Source organism: Vipera berus (genome assembly GCF_964194415.1).
Source record: "Vipera berus genome assembly, chromosome: W".
NCBI lineage: Eukaryota > Metazoa > Chordata > Lepidosauria > Squamata > Viperidae > Vipera > Vipera berus.
The window spans coordinates 65,612,616-65,634,162 of record NC_138210.1 but is presented as its reverse complement, the minus strand read 5'-3'; the positions used below and the strand labels follow the sequence as shown (position 1 = coordinate 65,634,162).

General features: G+C 41.6%; 1 protein-coding gene across 1 annotated transcript; it reads left to right on the top strand.

Moving 5' to 3' along the window:
- Positions 1-1,729: 1,729 nt before the first annotated feature.
- LOC308676383 (olfactory receptor 13F1-like) lies at positions 1,730-20,891 on the top strand (the record flags this gene model as incomplete). The annotated part of the gene is made up of 3 exons (XM_081342196.1): positions 1,730-1,775; positions 4,315-4,913; positions 20,664-20,891. 3 exons carry the CDS (start codon positions 1,730-1,732, stop codon positions 20,889-20,891), a joined length of 873 nt encoding a protein of 290 aa, XP_081198322.1.
- Positions 20,892-21,547: the final 656 nt, after the last annotated feature.

Sequence of the window (21,547 nt, the reverse complement as noted above, 5' to 3'; positions counted from 1 at the left end):
TTTTTTAGGGTCTACGTGCCACCTATAAAACATTTTATAAAAATTATCTCTTAAATTTTGGGCCTGTGTAAATTTTACGTTTCTAACCCAAATCTTTTCCCAAGTATCCATTGTTATAACCTCCTGAAAATTTTGGGCCCACTTTATCATACAATCTTTAACAAGTTCCGTTTCTGAATCAATTTCTATCAATGCATTATATATCCTTCTTATATGTGCTTGACCTTGATCTCTAATTTGTTTTACCAAATTTCCATCAGTTATCAAAAAGCCAACTTTCTGATCTTCTTTCCATCTTGCTTGTAACTGCCCATACTGAAACCAGGTTTGCACAATCTTTTCTTCTTTTAAAATATTATATGGCTTTAATTGCCATACATTCCTTTCCAATCCTTAAAATTTCTTTATATGTGGGTGCTCCATCACTGGAGGGTTTTAGGAAGAGACTGGATAGTCATTTGTCTGAAACGGTATAGAGTCTCCTGCTTGAGCAGGGGGTTGGACTAGAAGACCTCCAAGGTCCCTTCCAACTCTGTTATTCTGTATTCCGTAAAAGCATCATCTTCACTCAACCCATCCAAGAATGAGTGGGTGCTGAATGAATCTTCACTGAATAGAAGTGTGTGCCCAGTATTAAAGAAGCACGTTGTAACAGTTTGGTCATACAGACAGAATGAATGAGGAGAAAATTGATGGGTAAGTAGGAAGAAGACCAAGAGAGTCATTGTATTGAGTTGATGAGGTCTAAAAAAAAAGGAAAAGTTGAGAAATTGAAAGAACAAAACGTCAAGTGTGAACTAATATATGGATGCTGTGGAAGCAACTTATCAGTGATAATAAATCAGCGAGGTGGTTAAATGACTACAGGTTTATTGCATGCTAACATGCAACAGCATGTCAACTGTCCAGTTGGCATTTACAGAAAAAGAAACTCCTGGGACATGATTGAGACATAATGAAAGTATAAAACTTTATTGAACATTTACATTGGCACAGAAGAAAATGGAACCAGTTCTGGTTCTGCCACTCAAAGCTTGCTTAGTTAAATAATAGACTCCCTTACCCCCACCCACAATGTGTTCATATTGTCCAATACTAATATTTCTTCTTGTTATGGAAACAGTCAACTTCTCCTCCAAGCAGCTGGCCTTGGCTCTCCCCCGTTGCCTAGACATTATCTCTCCAGCCTTTGCATTTCATTGTCAAGATATGAGCAAAAGAGAAAATCTAGGTGAAAAGGCTTGACCCCCTGCAAGAATGTAAACTACTAAAGGTCAAAGCAAATTGGTGGTAGATAGGAATCCATGGAATTCAAGGTGGAATGGATTTAGAGCTCTTGTGGGTGCGAAGGAACTTGGGACTCATGGCATGCTTGACCCCTTGGTTGGGTTTAGCTTGATCATCTCCTACAGCAGAGGTGTCAAACTTGCAACGTCACGTGATGTGTCATGACGTATCACAAGTTTTTTTTTCCATTGCCGGCAATGGGGTGGGCGCGGTTTTGCCATAACGCATCCGGCCTGCAGGCCGGCAGTTTGACACCCCTGTCCTACAGCAACAATTGCAAGAAGGGTTAGAAAGCTTTCAGTGAATGGTATTTGTGTAAATTAAGTTGTTGTTTTTTCTTTTTCTTTTATCTCATGATTTACTTTCCTTTGGTTTATTATTCCTTTACTGATTTTTGCATAACATAATTGAGCTTAACCTGAAGGGGAATACTGTGGCGGCCATGTATTTATGTATACTAGAGCTAATATATCAGATACCTCTGAGAGGTAAGCAGTTGCATATTTATAATGATCTAGAGCAAAGTGCAACAGGGAGTGTAGCATTCTCAGTGGAGTGGGTTGATATCCTTTTTATTTCCTTAGAAAAACTTCAAATCTTCTACATATCATGATATATAAGACAGAGTGCTGCTTGAATAGTTTGCTCGCTGAAATCACCAAGTGAGTTGGATAAATCCTAGAGAAAGATTTAAAATTTGGGGGGTGAAGCAATTAAAGTGGTTGAGTAATTAGAACACAATGCAAATGCTTACTCTGATACTTCAATTACTATATTCATTGAGTAGTTTCACCACCTACTGCAACATTATTCATAGATGTTGGTATTGTTTTCAGTCCAATGTTCTAGTGTTGCAACTGGAACCAGGTTTTTCAATATTTCATCTGTCCTTCGCATAGTTATTGACCATGTGGATATGTGAAGTTATAACATGCCATTTTTCAGGCCCATATATTGTCACGCATGTGTAGAACATCTCCCATTCATATTTCTGTTTTATTGCTGCTTTGATAATCTTTTAAAGTTAGTTTGAATAGAATAGAGCTGGAAGGTACCATGGAGGTCTTCTAGTCCAGCCCCATGCTCAGGCAGAACCTATATCATTTCAGACAAGTGACTGTCTAGTCGCTTTTAAAAATCTCCAGTGACGGAGCGCCCACAATATATGAAGGTAAGCTGTTCCACTGGTTAATTGTCCTCACTGTTAGGAAGTTTCTCCTTAATTCCATGTGGATTCTCTCTTTGCTCAGTTTCCATTCATTGTTTCTTGAAAAGAAAGAAAAAGAAAAAGCAAGGATAAGTGGCTTAGGATCTAACCACAGTTAGCTGCTCAGAGGATCAAGACAGTATTACTTAGATTTGCTGAAAATATACTTTGCAACAAAAAGAACAGTTGGTATTATCAAATAAAAGGCCTTCAGTAAATTCCATGGAACAAACAATGTCTTCCTGAGGTCTTGTTGAGATCATTAAAATGCATGATATGTAAGGCAATTCCTCTTCCAATTTCAAAAACTTACTCACAAAATCATGCCTTCTCAGCCAACCACCTTTGAATGATGACACTCAAATTAGGGAGTCCAAAGTAATTTGCACAGGAAAGTCAAGAATAGGATAATTTTAATACATACAATTTCTCAAATTCTTTAAGTATATATGCATCTCTATGGTTTATAATATGTTAAGCAGGATTTTCCTACAACTATGCTTTATTTAGCCAAGTCCCTGTTTCCATAAATTGATAGTCATTGGATTAATGGGCACAGGGAATCCTTTTCAAATATATTATAGAACAACTAAGAATCTTCCTCTGACAACCCATTGAATTTCCGGTTCTTTCTCACTGATTTGCCTCAACACAAGCAGGTAGTGTGATGTGATCCTACTTGATGGCTGAGGGACCTTTAAAGATACAGAAAGGTAAAACATTTTGCCATTTGGAAGTTTGTTGATAGAGAATAGAATCTGATTTTGTTAGAAAGGCTTACGTGGGGGAAGATATTGTTTTTAATTAGGGGGAAATTCATCGGTATCTCTGAAAGAGCTAAGCATTTTGGTCAAAAGTCTGAATGACTGCTGCTACAGCTGACTACAGCTGACTGATGCTGTAGTCAGTTATATGCTTACCTGTTCACAAGGGTGGTTAATGCATGCAATCTTGATGCCCAGAAATTCAAGCTTCTGGCTTTTATAGTTGCAGAACGAGAAGCCCAGGATTTCTTCTCATCCTGGAACACCTCTCTTGAACTTTCCTTGCCATTTCTAGTTTCCGCAAATTTTAGTCCCACTTTAGGCATAAAAGACAGCTGGGTGACTTTGGACCAGTTATTTTCTCTCAGCCGATCTCACCTCACAGGGTTGGTGTTGTGGGGAAAATAGAAGGAAGGAGTATTAGATATGTTTGTTGGCTTGAGTTATTTGTAAAAAATAAAAATAAAATATAGGCAGGATATAAATACATAATCTCATGAAAAAATGCTTCAGAAATTCCTTTGGCATAGTGATTTTACATGAAGCAAACCTATCATTTGTCTAGTTTTTGTATTAATTCTCATCTAGTAGCTAATATATTATTTCCAAATGTTCCCTACATACAATTTTGTTAAATGAACTTGTTCCCCTGAAAGATTCCTGATTAAAGGAACCCCTAAAGGGACGTGGTGGCTCAGTGGGTTAGGACGCTGAGCTTGTCGATCAGAAGATTGGCAGTTTGGTGGGTTGAATCCCGAGTGCTGCATAACAGTGAGTGCCTGTTACTAGTCCCAGCTTCTGCCAACCTAGCAGTTTGAAAGCATGTAAAAACGCAAATAGAAAAATAGGGACCACTACGGTGGGAAGGTAACAGCACGCATGTGCGGGGGAACCTTTACCTTTACCTTTTTAAAGTTCTGCAACAAATTGTTATGACTATTTAAGCCTTGATTACTGCCCGCAATAGTCTTCTAGGGGTATCCTTTTTTTAAAAAAAAGCATTGTCTCATTTCAAAAGAATCTCACTACCTTTCAACAACTTCTTTTATCCCATAGGTAAAAGCCTGATGGAAGCTGAGAACTTCACCTCTGTTAAAGAATTCATGTTGGTGGGACTCACACATCATCGAGGGACCCAGCTTCTGCTTTTTGGGGTGCTCCTTGTCATCTACTTGCTTATCCTTTTGGGCAACCTGCTGATCATCACATTAGTGTGGGCTGATTCCCAGCTGCATACTCCCATGTACTATTTTCTCAGCAATCTTGCTGCAATGGAAATTGGGTTGGTCACCAGCACACTACCTCCCATGTTGGCTCATCTGGTCACTGGGAATGGCGTTCTGTCCTTAACGCGCTGCATGCTGCAAGGTTATATTGCATTGAACATAGGCAGTGCGGAAAGTTTGCTATTAGGTGTCATGGCCTATGACCGTTACTTGGCCATCTGCTCTCCCTTGTTATATGCTACAGCCATGAGCAAGTTCCACCAGGTCTTGCTTGTCAGCACATGTTGGCTAATTGGCTTTGCATTTTCCTTGATTTATGTTGTTAGTACTTTTCGCCAATCCTTCTGTGGTTCTAATCTCATTAATCACTTCACGTGTGAGCTGCCTATCGTGCTGAAACTTGCATGTGGTGACATAAAAATGACTAAAGTCATTGTTTCTGGTCTATCGGCATTCATGGTCTTCATTCCCCTTTCAATCATCTTGTCTTCCTATGGATTCATTCTGCATTCTATATTACACATGAGGTCAACGGCAGGAAGGAGTAAGGCCTTCTCCACTTGTGGGTCCCACCTCACTGTAGTCACCTTGTTCTATGGCACAGTTATTTCTATGTACATTATCCCCCACCCAGACTCAGGTCCTTCTCAGAATAAGGAAATGACTCTCTGTTACCTAGTAGTTACTCCCTTGCTTAACCCTGTCATTTATACCTTGCGGAACAAGGAGATTCATTCAGCAGTGATCAAGATGGCGAGAAGATGGGGCTTTGAATAATGAACATGACCACTGACATCTTGCTGGATTGGTATTTTGTGATGTTTTCTTTAAGCAGAGGGAGGCTGTCTATAAAAATAATACCGCCCTATTTAAACATTCCTGATCTTTTCTTAGAGATGATGAGGTGAAAAAGCAGGCGGGACTGTAGAAATTACCTTGAAGAAAATATGTGGCATTTATCAGTAAAACATGAACAGATCCCAGGAATGTTTGAGGAAAGGAACTGAAGATTGGTCCATAGTGATACTTTTCGGTGTAAAAGAAAGAAAAGAGAAATGCTGTCATGTTTTCAAGGTATAAGCACCCTGTATCAATAAAGTAGAATTCTAATATTTCTTGTAAACTCCTTTCCTTCACTTGGTCTACTGACAAAGGGATGTGACAAGATTATTTTTGTGCTTTTGAGTAAGTCTTGATTCCTGGTGACTACACGAACAGGTCCATGCAGTTTTCTAGCAATATTTTTCATCAGTGATTGTCATGGCCTTTTTGTTAGGACTGAGAGAGAGAGTAACTGCTTCAAGTTATCCAGCTGGCTTCATGCTGAAGGCTGAACTAGAACTTACAGTCTCCCAGTTTCTAGCCTGAAGCCTTAACCAATACAATTAACTGGTTCTTGGTGAAGTGATAAATTTCTCCATTAGTACAATTCAAATAGAGTCAGTAGGACACTTCATCATAAGGAAGAAAGGGAGAGAACTAACAAAAGGAGGTTAACAGATTTGAGCTCCATGAATCTGTTGTTGTTGTTAGTTGTCCAACCCATCACGACCCCATGGATAATGTTCCTCCAGGCCTTCCTGTCCTCTACCATCTTCTGGAGTCCGTTTAAGTCATGAATGTGGATAACCACAAAAAAATGGTTGTACTATAAGTATGGTAAGAATTTCTGAATCTTTTGGCTATCATCAAGCGGTCACTAGATTTTTGCAAGTTAAAAAAAGAACTTGATATTTGTAGAAAGTAGAAAAAGAAAGGGAAATAAAACACATTAAACCGAATGAAAAGAGAGAAACGTGATCCTTGTTAAAATAAGCATGACGTTTTGTGAAGTATCTATAAATAGAATCAGTTAATATTTGACGCCAATTGTTCATTCAGTATTGTTGTTCAAAGTTTGAATTTTTGTCAATCAACATTTACTCTAAGTAAACAAAAGATTAACATAAGTTCCTACCACTCCAGCTGAGATCGTACTTCCAAAACAATGAATGTGACAGTGGTTATAATCTTAGTACCATATCTTTAGAATTATCATTTCTGAGGGAATTATCATATCTGAGGGAACACCTGCTGCCGGCATCAAGTTCCCTTTGTCCAGTGCGCTCCCAGAGGGAGGGTCTTCTGAGGGTACCGCCAGTAAAAGATTGCCAGCGGATAATACCTAGGGGGAGGGCCTTCTCTGTGGGTGCACCTGCCCTTTGGAATCAGCTGCCTGTAGAGCTTAGGACTGCCCCTGACCTTTGCTCATTCCACCAGGACCTGAAGACCTGGCTCTTTGAGCTCTCTGGCCTGGTCTGAGCATATTAATTGGGATTTAAACTGTTTTTTAACTGGGGTTTTATTGCAAGGTCTATATAATCTTTTTAATTGATTTTAAGTTTTGTAATTGTTGTATTGTTTTTGTAAAAAAAAGCCTTGTGAACCGCCCTGAGTCCTACAGGAGAAGGGCGGTATATAAATTGAATAAATAAAATAAATAAAATAAATAAATTTTGTGGAGCTGGTAGACATATTTTAAATAATTTGTCTATCCTCGAAACAAAAATAGAAGAGAAATATAGTACTATCAGTCAAATACTAAATAAATTTGCCCTCAGTAGCAAAGGAATTGGGGGGGGGACTTTCTGGCCTCAAACATAAAAAAACCCTCATCTTATTCTACATCAAAACAAAATGGCTGCCTGAATATTGATATGATATATTAGGAATTATTTGAACTGAATGTATTCTTATAGCATATTGGCTTTTTGGGTAGAGCTTTTGGGGGAAAAAGGCAGGCGGAAGACAGCTTCATGAAAGCAGAGCAAACTTTTGCAGCAAAGTTCGGTTCCCTTGACTCTCTCTGGATGAAAAGAGGATGTGAAACTGAAGAGAGGACCAAATTGCTCTCCATTCAATTGTTTCCCATGAAAAGACTGCATGATAGCAGTATTCCAATATTTCAGGGGCTGCCACAAAGAAGAAGGGGTCAATCTATTTTCCAAAGCATCTGAAAGCCAAGTCAAGAAATAATGAATGAAAACTAAACAAGGAGAGAAGCAACCTGGAATTAAGGAGAAATTTCCTAAAAGTGAGAACAATTGATCAGTGGAATGGCTTGCCTTCAAAAATTGTGGGTGCTCCATCACTGGAGGGTTTTAGGAAGAGACTGGATAGTCATTTGTCTGAAATGGTATAGGGTCTCCTGCTTGAGCAGGGGTTGGAGTAGAAGACCTCCAAGGTCCCTTCCAACTCTGTTATTCTGTATTCCGTAAAAGCATCATCTTCACTCAACCCATCCAAGAATGAGTGGGTGCTGAATGAATCTTCACTGAATAGAAGTGTGTGCCCAGTATTAAAGAAGCACGTTGTAACAGTTTGGTCATACAGACAGAATGAATGAGGAGAAAATTGATGGGTAAGTAGGAAGAAGACCAAGAGAGTCATTGTATTGAGTTGATGAGGTCTAAAACAAAAAGGGAAAGTTGAGAAATTGAAAGAACAAAAGGTCAAGTGTGAACTAATATATGGATGCTGTGGAAGCAACTTATCAGTGATAATAAATCAGGAAGCGAGGTGGTTAAATGACTACAGGTTCATTGCATGCTAACATGCAACAGCATGTCAACTGTCCAGTTGGCATTTACAGAAAAAGAAACTCCTGGGACATGATTGAGACATGATGAAAGTATAAAACTTTATTGAACATTTATATTGGCACAGAAGAAAATGGAACCAGTTCTGGTTCTGCCACTTGAAAGCTTGCTTAGTTAAATAATAGACTCCCTTACCCCCACCCACAATGTGTTCATATTGTCCAATACTAATATTTCTTCTTGTTATGGAAACAGTCAACTTCTCCTCCTAGCATCTGGCCTTGGCTCTCCATTGCCTAGACATTATCCCTCCAGCCTTTGCATTCCATTGTCAAGATATGAGCAAAAGAGAAAATCTAGGTGAAAAGGCTTGACCCCCTGCAAGGATGTAAACTACTAAAGGTCAAAGCAAATTGGTGGTAGATAAGAATCCATGGAATTCAAGGTGGAATGGATTTAGAGGTCTTGTGGGTGCGAAGGAACTTGGGACTCATGGCATGCTTGACCCCTTGGTTGGGTTTAGCTTGATCATCTCCTACAGCAGAGGTGTCAAACTTGCAACGTCATGTGATGTGTCATGACTTATCACAAGTTTTTTTTTCCATTGCCGGCAATGGGGTGGGCACAGTTTTGCCATAACGCATCCGGCCTGCAAGCCGGCAGTTTGACACCCCTGTCCTACAGCAACAATTGCAAGAAGGGTTAGAAAGCTTTCAGTGAATGGTATTTGTGTAAATTAATTTGTTTTTTCTTTTTCTTTTATCTCATGATTTACTTTCCTTTGGTTTATTATTCCTTTACTGATTTTTGCATAACATAATTGAGCTTAACCTGAAAGGGAATACTAGAGTATACCTGTATACTAGAGCTAATATATCAGATACCCCTGAGAGGTAAGGAGTTGCATATTTATAATGATCTAGAGCAAAGTGCAAAGGGATGCAGTGGCTCAGTGGGTTAGGATGCTCAGCTTGTCAATCAGATGGTCGGCAGTTTGGTGGGTCGAATCCCGAGTGTCGCGTAACAGAGTGAGTGCCTGTTACTCATCCCAGCTTCTGCCAACCTAGCAGTTCTAAAGCACATAAAAATGCAAGTAGAAAAATAGGGACCACTCCGGTGGGAAGGTAACACCGTTCCGTGCACCTTTGGCGTCTAGTCAGGCTGGCCACATGACCACGGAGACGTCCTCGGACAAGCGCTGGCTCTTTGGCTTTGAAACGGAGATGAGCACCGGCCCCTAGAGTTGGAAACGACTAGCACGCATGTGCGGGGGAACCTTTACTTTTACCTTAGAGCAAAGTGCAACAGGGAGTGTAGCATTCTCAGTGGAGTGGGTTGATATCCTTTTTATTTCCTTAGAAAAACTTCAAATCTTCCACACATCATGATATATCAGACAGAGTGCTGCTTGAATAGTTTGCTAGCTGAAATCACCAAGTGAGTTGGATAAATCCTAGAGAAAGATTTAAAATTTGGGGGGTTAAGCAATTAAAGTGGTTGAGTAATTAGAACATAATGCAAATGCTTACCCTGATACTTCAATTATTATATTCATTGAGTCGTTTCACCACCTACTGCAACATTATTCACAGATGTTGGTATTGTTTTCAGTCCAGTGTTCTAGTGTTGCAACTGGAACCATGTTTTTCAATATTTCATCTGTCCTTCTCATAGTTATTGACCATGTGGATATGTGAAGTTATAACATGCCATTTTCCAGGCCCACATATTGTCACGCATGTGTAGAACATCTCCCATTCATATTTCTGTTTTATTGCTGCTTTGATAATCTTTTAAAGTTAGTTTGAATAGAATAGAGCTGGAAGGTACCATGGAGGTCTTCTAGTCCAGCCCCATGCTCAGGCAGAACCTATATCATTTCAGACAAGTGACTGTCTAGTCGCTTTTAAAACTCTCCAGTGACGGAGCGTCCACGATTTATGAAGGTAAGCTGTTCCACTGGTTAATTGTCCTCACTGTTAGGAGGTTTCTCCTTAATTCCATGTGGATTCTCTCTTTGCTCAGTTTCCATTCATTGTTTCTTGTCCTGCCCTTTGGTGCTTTTGACTCTCTCTTTTTTTGTGGCAGCTCCTCAAATACTAGAATCCTACTATCATGTCACCCCTATTTCTTCTTTTCTTTACACTAGCCAAACCCAATTCCTGCAGCTGTTCTTCATATGTTTTAGTCTTTTTTAGTTCTGTACAAACTTCTGAATTTTGGGTTTGGTCTCTGCTGAGATTGTCAGTATCCATCTCTCCATCATATAGTGTCCAACTTCATTTAGAAGTCTCTTAGTTTCTTCATTAAAGGAATTCAGATGAGGATCATTTAGTGACATCTATCTGGTGGTTGTTAGTTTTGGTACAAATCAACACCTCATCCTATCTCAGAAATGAGGATCTAACCAGAAAAACATGCTATGAATGCACTTTAACCTCCTATTATTGTGTGTATTTGATCTCATTAATGTTTGTGGCATCCATAGGCAATTATTTCAGCAGATAAACCAGATATTTTTATTCATAATTTCAAGCTCAAATGATAGCAATGTTCCAATATCTCAGGTTCTGCCACAAAGAAGAGGGCAGGACAAGAAGCAAGGGATGGAAACTAATCAAGAAGAGAAGCAAACTAGAACTAAGGAGAAATTTCCTGACAGTTAGAACAATTAATCAATGGAACAATCTGCCTCCAGAAGCTGTGAATGCTCCAACACTGGAAGTTTTTAAGAAGAGACTGGACAGCCATTTGTCTGAAGTGGTATAAGATTTCCTGCCTGAGCATGGGGTTGGACTATATGACCTCCAAGGTTCCTTCCAACTTTATTATTATGGGAAATTTCACTTGTCCTTTTCTTGGGGAAGTCCATGAAGACAAAACAGGGATCAGAGGCCATGAAGTAGTATATCCATTGACTTTGGAGAATGTAGATATTTGTGAAGTTCAGTATGTTTGTCTACTACTTTAAATCCTTTACACCTTTTTCTTGGGTAGTGAGAGAAAAGGTAGGCAACTAATTTACTGGTTGTACTCACAGTTCAGTATACTGTGTACTTTTCAGTGCAGAGATAAATCAGTCCTCTCCCATTTCTTTTTTAAATGTTCACGATGTTCAGTCATTCAAAGATTGCAAGTAATACATTATTTGCTATTTATATCCAATTCTCATATTCTATACACAGGTTCACTAAAAATGAAGTTGCTGGAACATAAAGCGATCTTTCCCGACGCTGATAAACATACGAATGATGCCTGCAGAAAGCCAATACTAGAAATAAGGGTTCTTTGAAAGAAGATGAATTTGCTCATTAAATGTTGAAGGAATTATCTCATTAAAGGTCACACTATTTTCAGTGACATTCATTTTGTCCCAACCTTACCTCTCTTCTCAAACAGAAGGAAAAATGGGAGCTGAGAATTATACTGCCACCAGAGAATTCATCCTACTTGGGCTGACCAGCCATCCCAAAAAACGGCTGCTACTTTTTGTGACTGTTCTCCTTATCTACTTGCTTACCATCTTTGGAAACACTCTGATCATCATACTGGTATGGGTTGATTCTCAACTGCATACCCCCATGTACTTCTTTCTTGGCCATCTTGCTGGCATGGAAATTGGGTATGTTACTAGCACATTGCCTCAGATGTTGACTCACCTTTTCACTGGAAATGGGGTCATCTCCTTAGTATGTTGTGCACTGCAGGGCTACATGACTCTGGCCATGGGTAGTACTGAGTGTTTGCTACTAGGAGCCATGGCTTATGACCGCTACTTGGCCATCTGCCATCCATTGGTATATGCATTAGCCATGGACAGGTATCACCAACTCTTGCTTGCCACATCCTGTTGGACCATTGGTTTTGTGTTTTCTGCAATTTATGTTCTCTGCACCTTTCGGCATCCCTTTTGTGGGATCATCATAAACCACTTCATCTGTGAACCACCCGCTGTGCTAAAACTTGCATGTGGTGACACAAGAATCACCAAGGTCATTGGTTTTGGTCTCTCGACTTTCATTGTTCTTGTTCCCCTTTTTGTTATCCTGACTTCCTATGTGTACATTCTGAATTCTGTATTGCACATGCGTTCAACAGGAGGATGGCATAAAGCTTTCTCCACCTGTGGTTCCCACCTTGCTGTAGTAACCTTGTTCTATGGCACTATTATCTCTACGTATATTGTCCCCCAGTCAAACCCATCTCCTGATCGTGACAAGAAAATTGCTGTCTTTTACCTTGTAATCACTCCCCTTCTTAACCCCATAATTTACACCCTAAGGAACAAAGACATCCATTTAGCAGCATTCAAAATGTTGAAAAGACTTTGAAGAAAAAACATTCTCATCTTGCTTAATTAAGTCTTTTTAGTTTGGGAGGTGGATACTGAAGATTGATGGAGAGGTTGAAAATACTGTATTGAAAGAGAAAATTAAAATTGCTCACTTCATGGTTTTCAAATGGGGAGTATCCCCAAGATTTGTAACTGTCACCTACCCTGTATACTGTATTAAAGAGAATATAAATTTACCAATCTCTGTGATAAGTTTGTCTTCTTCAAATGGAAGTCTCATTAAACTCCAAATATCTCCATCCACACTCTAGGGCAGTACGTACTTGGTAAATAGTGACATTTACCTCTGTTTCCAGAAGAAATTATCTCAATTGTTGAATTATTTAAGAGTAAATAAAATGTTTGTCTTCATTGTTGTATGTTAAGTAGGATTAACCATAAATCAAGGTTAAAGTACTGTCAGAATACAAATGTTGATTCAACAAGCACTGAAGTCTTTTAGTATGGATGTCAAGATTAAGGAACTAGATTGAAGTTGAAAGCCCACAGGAGAATGGAAAAATCAACCATGATTTCTGCAGGGATTATTATATTAGGGCAGGAGAAAAAAAACACACAATATACATAGTACAAAAAGAACAGGAATGACACAGGCAAAAAGAATGGCTCAAATTACTTTTGATAACTTTTTTTTAAAGAAAACAACACCTAGCTCTACTATTCCTTCAATTGCTTTTTTTTTTTTTTTGGATCTCCAATTTCCAAAGATTGATTCCTGATTGATAGAGCTCCTCCTCCATTCAGCTGTGCAGAACTTTTGTGATGACTTTTCTCCCTAGCCACTACATATGTCAATGTCAGAAAAAGAAAGCAGGTCCATAAATTATGAAAATGGCATCTTAAATTATGGAATGTACTTAGGCTATCATTCAACCCTTTATGCTTATAAACCTGCTGTCACAAAAATCTCTACACTCTTCATAAAAACAATTTCTTCTCTTTTATAAGCCAAACTTTTCATTGCGCCGCTTGTCTTTCAGCTGTTTCACCTTTCTGATTTGCCATTTTTGAGCATGGACTCCATACTTTCTTAAAATGTACAGATTCCTGCTATAAAGCCAGGTTTTCTTTTGTGTTTGTGTATATGAGTGAGTGTGTGTGTGTGGGGGGGGGGATAAGTAAATAGAAGAGTTTTTATTTCCTAACTTTTTCAATGTTTGTTTCCTTACCCTATTGCTATTAATCCTGCCATTGTCTTCCATTTTCATCATGTGTTATTAACAGGTGCTATTTTGCTGTAATTGCTGAACCGTTTATTTGTTAATAGGATGTTTGAAGAAGACAACAGTATTTAAGGCTATCCCATATCTAGTTGACATTTTAAAGGTAAAGGTAAAGGTTCCCCCGCACATGTGTGCTAGTCGTTTCCGACTCTAGGGGCCGGTGCTCATCTCCATTTCAAAGCCGAAGAGCCAGCGCTTGTCCGAGGACGTCTCCATGGTGATGTGGCCGGCATGACTAGACACCAAAGGCGCACGGAAGGCTGTTACCTTCCCACCGGAGTGGTCCCTATTTTTCTACTTGCATTTTTATGTGCTTTCGAACTGCTAGGTTGGCAGAAGCTGGGACGAGTAACAGGCGCTCACTCTGTTACGCGGCACTCAGGATTCGACCCACCAAACTGATGACCTTCTGATCGACAAACTCAGCGTCCTAACCCACTGAGCCACCGTGTCCCTGACAGTTGACATTTTATCACCTTAATAATAAAAGAACATGAGATATGTTTTGTTGAGATCAAGATACATTCTATCTAAAGAATTCCATTGTGTTCCAAAATCTCAGGGGTTGCCACAAAGAAGAAGTCAATCTATTCTCCAAAGAAGGCAGGACAAGAAGCAATGGATGGAAACTAATCAAGGAGAGAAGCAACCTAGAACTAAGGAGAAATTTCTTGTCAGAACAATTAATCAGTGGAATGACTTGTTTCCAGAAGTTGTGGATGCTCCAACACTGGAAGTTTTTAAGAAGAGATTGGACAACCATTTGTCTGAAATGGTACAGGGTTTCCTGCCAGAACAGAGGGTTGGACTAGGAGCCCTCCAAGCTTCCTTCCATTTCTGTTATTCTTTTATTCTTTTATTCTGTTATTCAAAGCATTCTGATATCTGCCAGATTACAATTGATATTTAAAAAGAAATTAGGGCTGATATGATTTACTGTTTTCAACTTATATTATCCCCCATTGATGTTTTGTAGATGTTTACAAACTCTCTGTTCAATGAAATGGTTTAAGTGTTCTATGTAGCAACATGAGAGTCACAAAGCTATACTTTCTCACATGAGATGCTTCCCCTTTGTAGACTGGGATAGCATAGGCTTATGTTCCACTGAAAGCTAAACTAGCATGTTCAAGCCATGAATCAATGGCCTTTTCAAGGAATCAAGAGATAATGTCTGATTTCTATCACAAAGATGCTGTACTCTGGGTCATACTGTTTCTTGTCTATATGCTGCCCACAGAAAAGTTACTTTGAGACAGTAATATAACAGTGTGTGGACTGGAGACAGCAAGATAATTAACAAGGAGCTTGGAAATAGATGTCACTATTTGAGAAACATAAGCCAGGTGCAACAACCTAGCAGCATGGGAATGGACTGCAAGTAGTCTATTATCACAAAAGGAGTAGTGAAAGAATCTTAACATTTGTGACATACATATATATATGTATGATATATATATATATATGTATGATATATATATATATATATATATATATATATACACATATATACATATATATATATACAAACACATATATACATATATATACATATATATACATATATATATATATACATATATATATATATATATATATATATATATATATATATATATATATATATATATATACACACACACGTAGGGACGCGGTGGCTCAGTGGGATAGGACACTGAGCTTGTCGATCAGAAGGTCAGCAGTTTGGCGGGTCGAATCCCGAGTGCCGCGTAGCAGAGTGAGCGCCTGTTACTCGTCCCAGCTTCTGCCCACCTAGCAGTTCGAAAGCACGTAAAAAGGCAAGTAGAAAAATAGGGACCACTCCGGTGGGAAGGTAACAGCGTTCCGTGCGCCTTTGGCGTCTAGTCATGCCGGCCACATGACCACGGAGGCGTCCTCGGACAAGCGCTGGCTCTTCGGCTTTGAAACGGAGATGAGCACCGGCCCCTAGAGTCGGAAACGACTAGCACGCATGTGCGGGGGAACCTTTACCTTTACCTTTTAAGACTCACAAAACAGAAAACTTGTGATTTTGTATCCTTTTTATCATATGCACAAGGCAAAGCAAGACATTCTTTTCATACTGTAAGCCACCCAGTGTTATCCTGTGGTAACATGGGCGGCCAATAAATTTAATAAATAATAATAAAAATAATGCCCTATTCACCCATATGCATCTCCCTTCCATAACAGCAGAGGCAAATGTCCTGTCTCAACTAGATAAAACCGTTTTCTATTTTTAAAAAGTATTCAGGTCCCTCTTTGAGGGAAATGGGTGGATCAGAAATATGAAAAACAAGCAAACAAAGAAATTCAAATAAGCTGCTGCAGATATACTTCCTTAGGCAACAGGATCTCACTTTAAAGGAGAACATGGCCCTTCAACTCCTACAAGACCAATCTGAGCTGATTCTCCCATTTTCAGTGGAACGTATTTGGGGGAAATAGTACTATTTTTTTTGGGGGGAGGTTGTCTTTTGGAAGGACAGGTATATCCTTGATGTGTCATTAGTGTAGCTGAGGATAACAGAATATCTGAGTTGGAAGGGACCTTGGAGATCTTTTCATCCAGCTTCCTGCTCAAGCAGGAAAGCCTATACCATTTCAGACAAATGGTTGTCCAATTTCTTCTTTAAAACTTACAGTGTTGGAGCATTCACAACTTCTGGAGGCAAGTTGTTCTACTGGTTAATTGTTCTGTCAGGAAATTTCTCCTTAGTTCTAGGTTGCTTCTCTCCTCGACAAGTTTCCATCCATTGGTTCTTGTCTTGCCCTCAGGTGCTTTGGAGACCACCAAAGTCCCTTCCAACACTGTTATTCTATTCTATTCTATTCTATTCTATTCTATTCTGTTCTGTTCTGTTCTGTTCTGTTCTGTTCTTGTATTATATATGTATTATATATATAAACAGTAAATATACATCATTTAACAGGGTGTTAGAACTGAGGAAAACATTCTGACAGGAGAACACGCGGGAACTTTGACAGCTGTCAAAGTTCCCCGCACAGCGCAGGCGCAACCACTGACAGCTCGCGGCTGTCATAACACCGGACCATGCGGAAGCCTGAGCTGTCAAGAGAAGACGACGCGGATTGGTCCGGATTGACGCGGCGCCAAAATGAACGCTCCTGATTGGCCCTCACTGACAGCTGCCGGCTATAAAAGCCGGCAAGTTATTCTATGTTTGTCTTCGCTCTAAATAAACCCTTTTATTAACTAGCCTGTCGTCCCGAGTGGTCCTTCGGCTACTTCACTGGCGACGAGGATGGGATCGCTCCGGAGCTGAAGTCACAGCCAAGGAAGAGAGTTCCTGAGCTGAAGTCACGGCCGAGGAAGAGAGTTCCCGGCAAGAGCTGTCACTGGAAGTTTTAACTTCCATAGGAGCGACCCAGGACCGGACGACATGGCAAACTTCGGGCGTGTGAGGGAATTCGATACCCGCCATCCCGAGAGATGGCAATCACACCTAGGCCAGGTCGAGGGATTCCTCCTCGTCAGTAAAATCACTGACGACAGAGCAAAGGCCGCCGCGCTACTATACATCAGCGGACCTCCAGTGTATGATGCTGCCGTGGGCCTGTTCAGCCCGGTGCCCATCACCGAGGTCTCCTACGCGGACCTGGTGGACCAGCTGAACAAGTACTATATGCCGGCTCGCTCAGAACTGTACTGGCGGGTCCAATTTGCCCAGAAGAAACAGCGGCCAGACGAGCCCGCCAACGAGTTCATCGCTGGGGTCAGACAATCCGCGCGGAACTGCTGTTTTCCCGACTTGGAGGACCGCATCAGAGACCAGGTGGTGATCGGGTTGAGGGATGAGAGGCTGCAGAAGAAGCTGACATCCAAACCCGACATGAGCCTGGCAGAGCTGACCAGAGAAATCATGGCCTACGAGCACAGCCACAAGAAGAAGCCGACTACCACGACCCCAGAGAGCCCAGCGACCGTCTTCCAAGAAAGCGCCATCCTCAGCGACAGCGAAGAGTCGGTGGATTTCACCGACGGAGAAGCCCTGCAACGCAGAATGGAACGCAGGCAACCGAGGAGAGGCGACACTTCGGACCGCCGAAGGTCCAGGAACCCCCCTCCACCACCGCCGCGTTACGAGCAACGGGCCGCCTGTGCCAGCTGCGGGGGCAACCATGCCCGAGGAAGCTGCCGGTTTAGGAACGCTAAGTGCCACAATTGCGGGAAGACCGGCCACATCAAACCGGTGTGCCGCAGCAAGGGCCGTGACAACATCAATGATTTGGAGGCAAACTCCCCAGGTAGGCCAGCTACCCAGGCCAGCAGAGAAAAACCGCCAGGGCCCCTGGTAGAAACAATTGACAGGGTAAACAGCCTAAGCTCAAAGGTTAAGATCAGGGTAAGAATTCAGGGGGTGCCCTGCCTCATGGAAGTGGATTCAGGGTCAGCAGTCTCCTTAATTTCGCTTAAAACTTATCAGGAGATCTGTCAACAGGGAAAGGAAAAAATTCCTCTGAGGCAAACCCAAGTCCACCTAGCTGACTTCCAGAAAACCCCCATTCCTCTGGAAGGGAGGGCTAAGGTTACGGTGCAGTACAAAGAGTTCAAGGGTCCCTTAGATGTCCTAGTTACGCCAGGGAACCGCACCAACTTGATAGGGTTAAACTGGTTCGAGCCGCTAGGAATCGCCATAACGGGGGTAAATACAATTCAATCACCCAGCCTAGAAGCCGTTTGCAACAAGTATGCAGACGTCTTCGATGGCACGTTAGGGAAATACACCGGTCCCCCCATCTCCTTACAGTTAAACCCAGCAATCCAACCAATTAAGATAAGAGCTAGGAGAGTACCCTTTGCCCTTAAAGAAAAAATTGAAAACGAAATCGATCGCCTCATAGGTCTTGGGGTGCTCGAACCAACGGAAGGGGGAAGCTGGGAGACCCCTATAGTCACCCCTATTAAACCTAACGGGGAAGTGAGATTATGTGCGGACTATAAAGCGACCCTCAACCTAGCCCTCAGTCCTCACGCTTACCCGGTGCCAGCAGTAAGGGACGTATTTGCTTCTATCCGCTCTGGCGCCATTTTTGCCAAACTTGATCTCACGCAGGCGTATTTGCAACTGCCTGTCACTAATGACACGGCGGAAGCCCAGACAATTGTCACCCACCGCGGTGCCTTTAAAGTGAAAAGGCTCCAATTCGGCATATCGGCGGCCCCGGGTATTTTTCAGGGTATCATGGAGAAGCCGGCCTCAAGCTGAAACGGGAAAAGTGCTCTATTGGAGTCACATCCACAGAATTCCTAGGGTACAAAATAGACGGCCAAGGCATCCACCCCACCACAGAAAAACTAAAGGCTATTCAAACAGCACCAAGCCCAAAGAATAAACAAGAGCTCCAAGCTTTTTTAGGATTATTAAACTTTTACCATGCCTTCCTTCCCCATAAAGCCACTATCGCGGAGCCTCTGCATAGGCTCCTGGACAAGGGAACTGTTTGGTCCTGGACCAAAATACATGAGAATAGTTTCCAATCATTAAAAAAGATTATTTGCCACAGCTCAACGATCACCCTTTTCAGAGAAGACACCCCAATATGCATCGCTTGCGATGCATCTCCCTATGGAATCGGGGCAGTGTTAAGTCATTTATTCAAGGATGGTACACAAAGACCCATAGCCTTTTATTCACGTACTCTGTCTAAAGCAGAAAGGAATTACGCACAAATAGACAGAGAAGCCCTAGCAATAGTCGCAGGAGTTAAAAAATTTCACGACTACCTTTATGGGAGGCCCTTTACTATATTTACAGATCACAAACCCCTTCTGGGCATATTCACGTGGAATAAAACTACACCACAGATTCTCTCTCCAAGAATTCTACGGTGGTCCACATTCCTATCAGCCTATTCCTATCAGTTAATACATAAACCGGGGAAGGAATTAGGACACGCAGACTGCCTCAGCAGACTGCCCATTCAAAGCAAGGACTCAGATCCAGCCCCAGCTGGACAGATTCTAGCAATCTCTCAACTTCCAGATTGTCCCCTGTCCGCAAACATTATAGCCAAAAATTCAGCTACAGATAAAATACTTAGCAGAATTCTCAAATGGGCCACAACAGGGTGGCCAGCACAAAACCCACAACCCCAATTCCAGCCTTATTTTAGCAGAAAAAATGAAATATCCACTCATAGAGGATGCCTGCTGTGGGGAAATCGGGTCATAATACCAGAGAAAAACATAAACCAAACATTACACATTTTACATGAAGGACATCCAGGCATAGTCAAGATGAAAGCTATGGCTAGAAGTTATGTCTGGTGGCCGGGCATAGATAAAGAAATAGAAAGATATGTGGGAGGGTGCTATACCTGTCAAGCGACCCGAAACGAGCCACCCCAAGCCCCAATTCACAAATGGGAGACTACGAGGAACCCATGGTCACGTATTCATTTAGATTTTGCAGGACCTATCCAGGGGCAAAGTTTCCTAATTGTAGTGGACAGCTATTCCAAATAGCTAGAAGTCACTCCCCTTAGAAAAACAACGTCAGGAGCCACGATACAAGCCTTAAGAAAAATATTCGCCACACATGGCCTTCCAGACACCATAGTTTCAGACAATGGACCTCAATTCACCTCTCGTGAATTTCAGATGTTCGCTATGAAGAATTGTATTAGGCTGGTCACGTCTGCGCCGTTCCACCCATCGTCGAACGGATGGCCGAAATTATGGTGCGGTCTACAAAAGAAGCTTTGAAAAAATTCGCAAAGGGGAACTGGCAACGCCGGCTCAGCCAGTTCCTCATGTCACAACATGCAACTCCATGCACAACAACGGGCAAATCACCGGCAGAACTAAGATGGGGGAGGAGGCTAATAACGCGGCTCGATAGACTGCACCCTGACACATACCTGGAGGAAAAAGAGCAAACCTACCCAAACCGCACACTCAAAACAGGGCAATTGATATGGGCACGGTCATACACGGATAAAAACAAGTGGGTCCAGGGGACAGTACTAAAACAAACGGGACCCATTTCATACCTAATAGCCACACAAACTCATGGCAACGTACGCCGTCATATCGACCAACTCAGACCCAGACAACCACCACACAACGCAGAACACCAACCAAAAGAACTGGAACTACAACCCCCCCCAGAAATACTACCTTTACCAAACCAAGAAGAAGAACAGCAAGAAAACGAACTACCAGAACCTGACAACCCACCACTTCCCCGCCATTCTAACAGAAACCGAAGAGCCCCCGCCTACCTAAAGGACTACCAATGGGCAGGTTCCGGCAACCAAGGGGGTGGGAACGCTCCAGGGGAGGGGTAAGGGGTGTATTATATATGTATTATATATATAAACAGTAAATATACATCATTTAACAGGGTGTTAGAACTGAGGAAAACATTCTGACAGGAGAACACGCGGGAACTTTGACAGCTGTCAAAGTTCCCCGCACAGCGCAGGCGCAACCACTGACAGCTCGCGGCTGTCATAACACCGGACCATGCGGAAGCCTGAGCTGTCAAGAGAAGACGACGCGGATTGGTCCGGATTGACGCGGCGCCAAAATGAACGCTCCTGATTGGCCCTCACTGACAGCTGCCGGCTATAAAAGCCGGCAAGTTATTCTATGTTTGTCTTCGCTCTAAATAAACCCTTTTATTAACTAGCCTGTCGTCCCGAGTGGTCCTTCGGCTACTTCAGTTCTGTTCTGTTCTATTCTCTATGTGAATGCCAATTACTTGACTATTTCTTATCTTCATAATATTGATTAGAAGGTGATTGGAGAGTCATTATTGGGCAGAAAGACATTATTCTTTGTTTACTCTATGAGACCTTTTCAGTGAGCATACTGCAAATGCTAATTACACAATATGTTTGCATCACTCCTAAGTTCCAGATCCTCAGGACTTTGGTGGC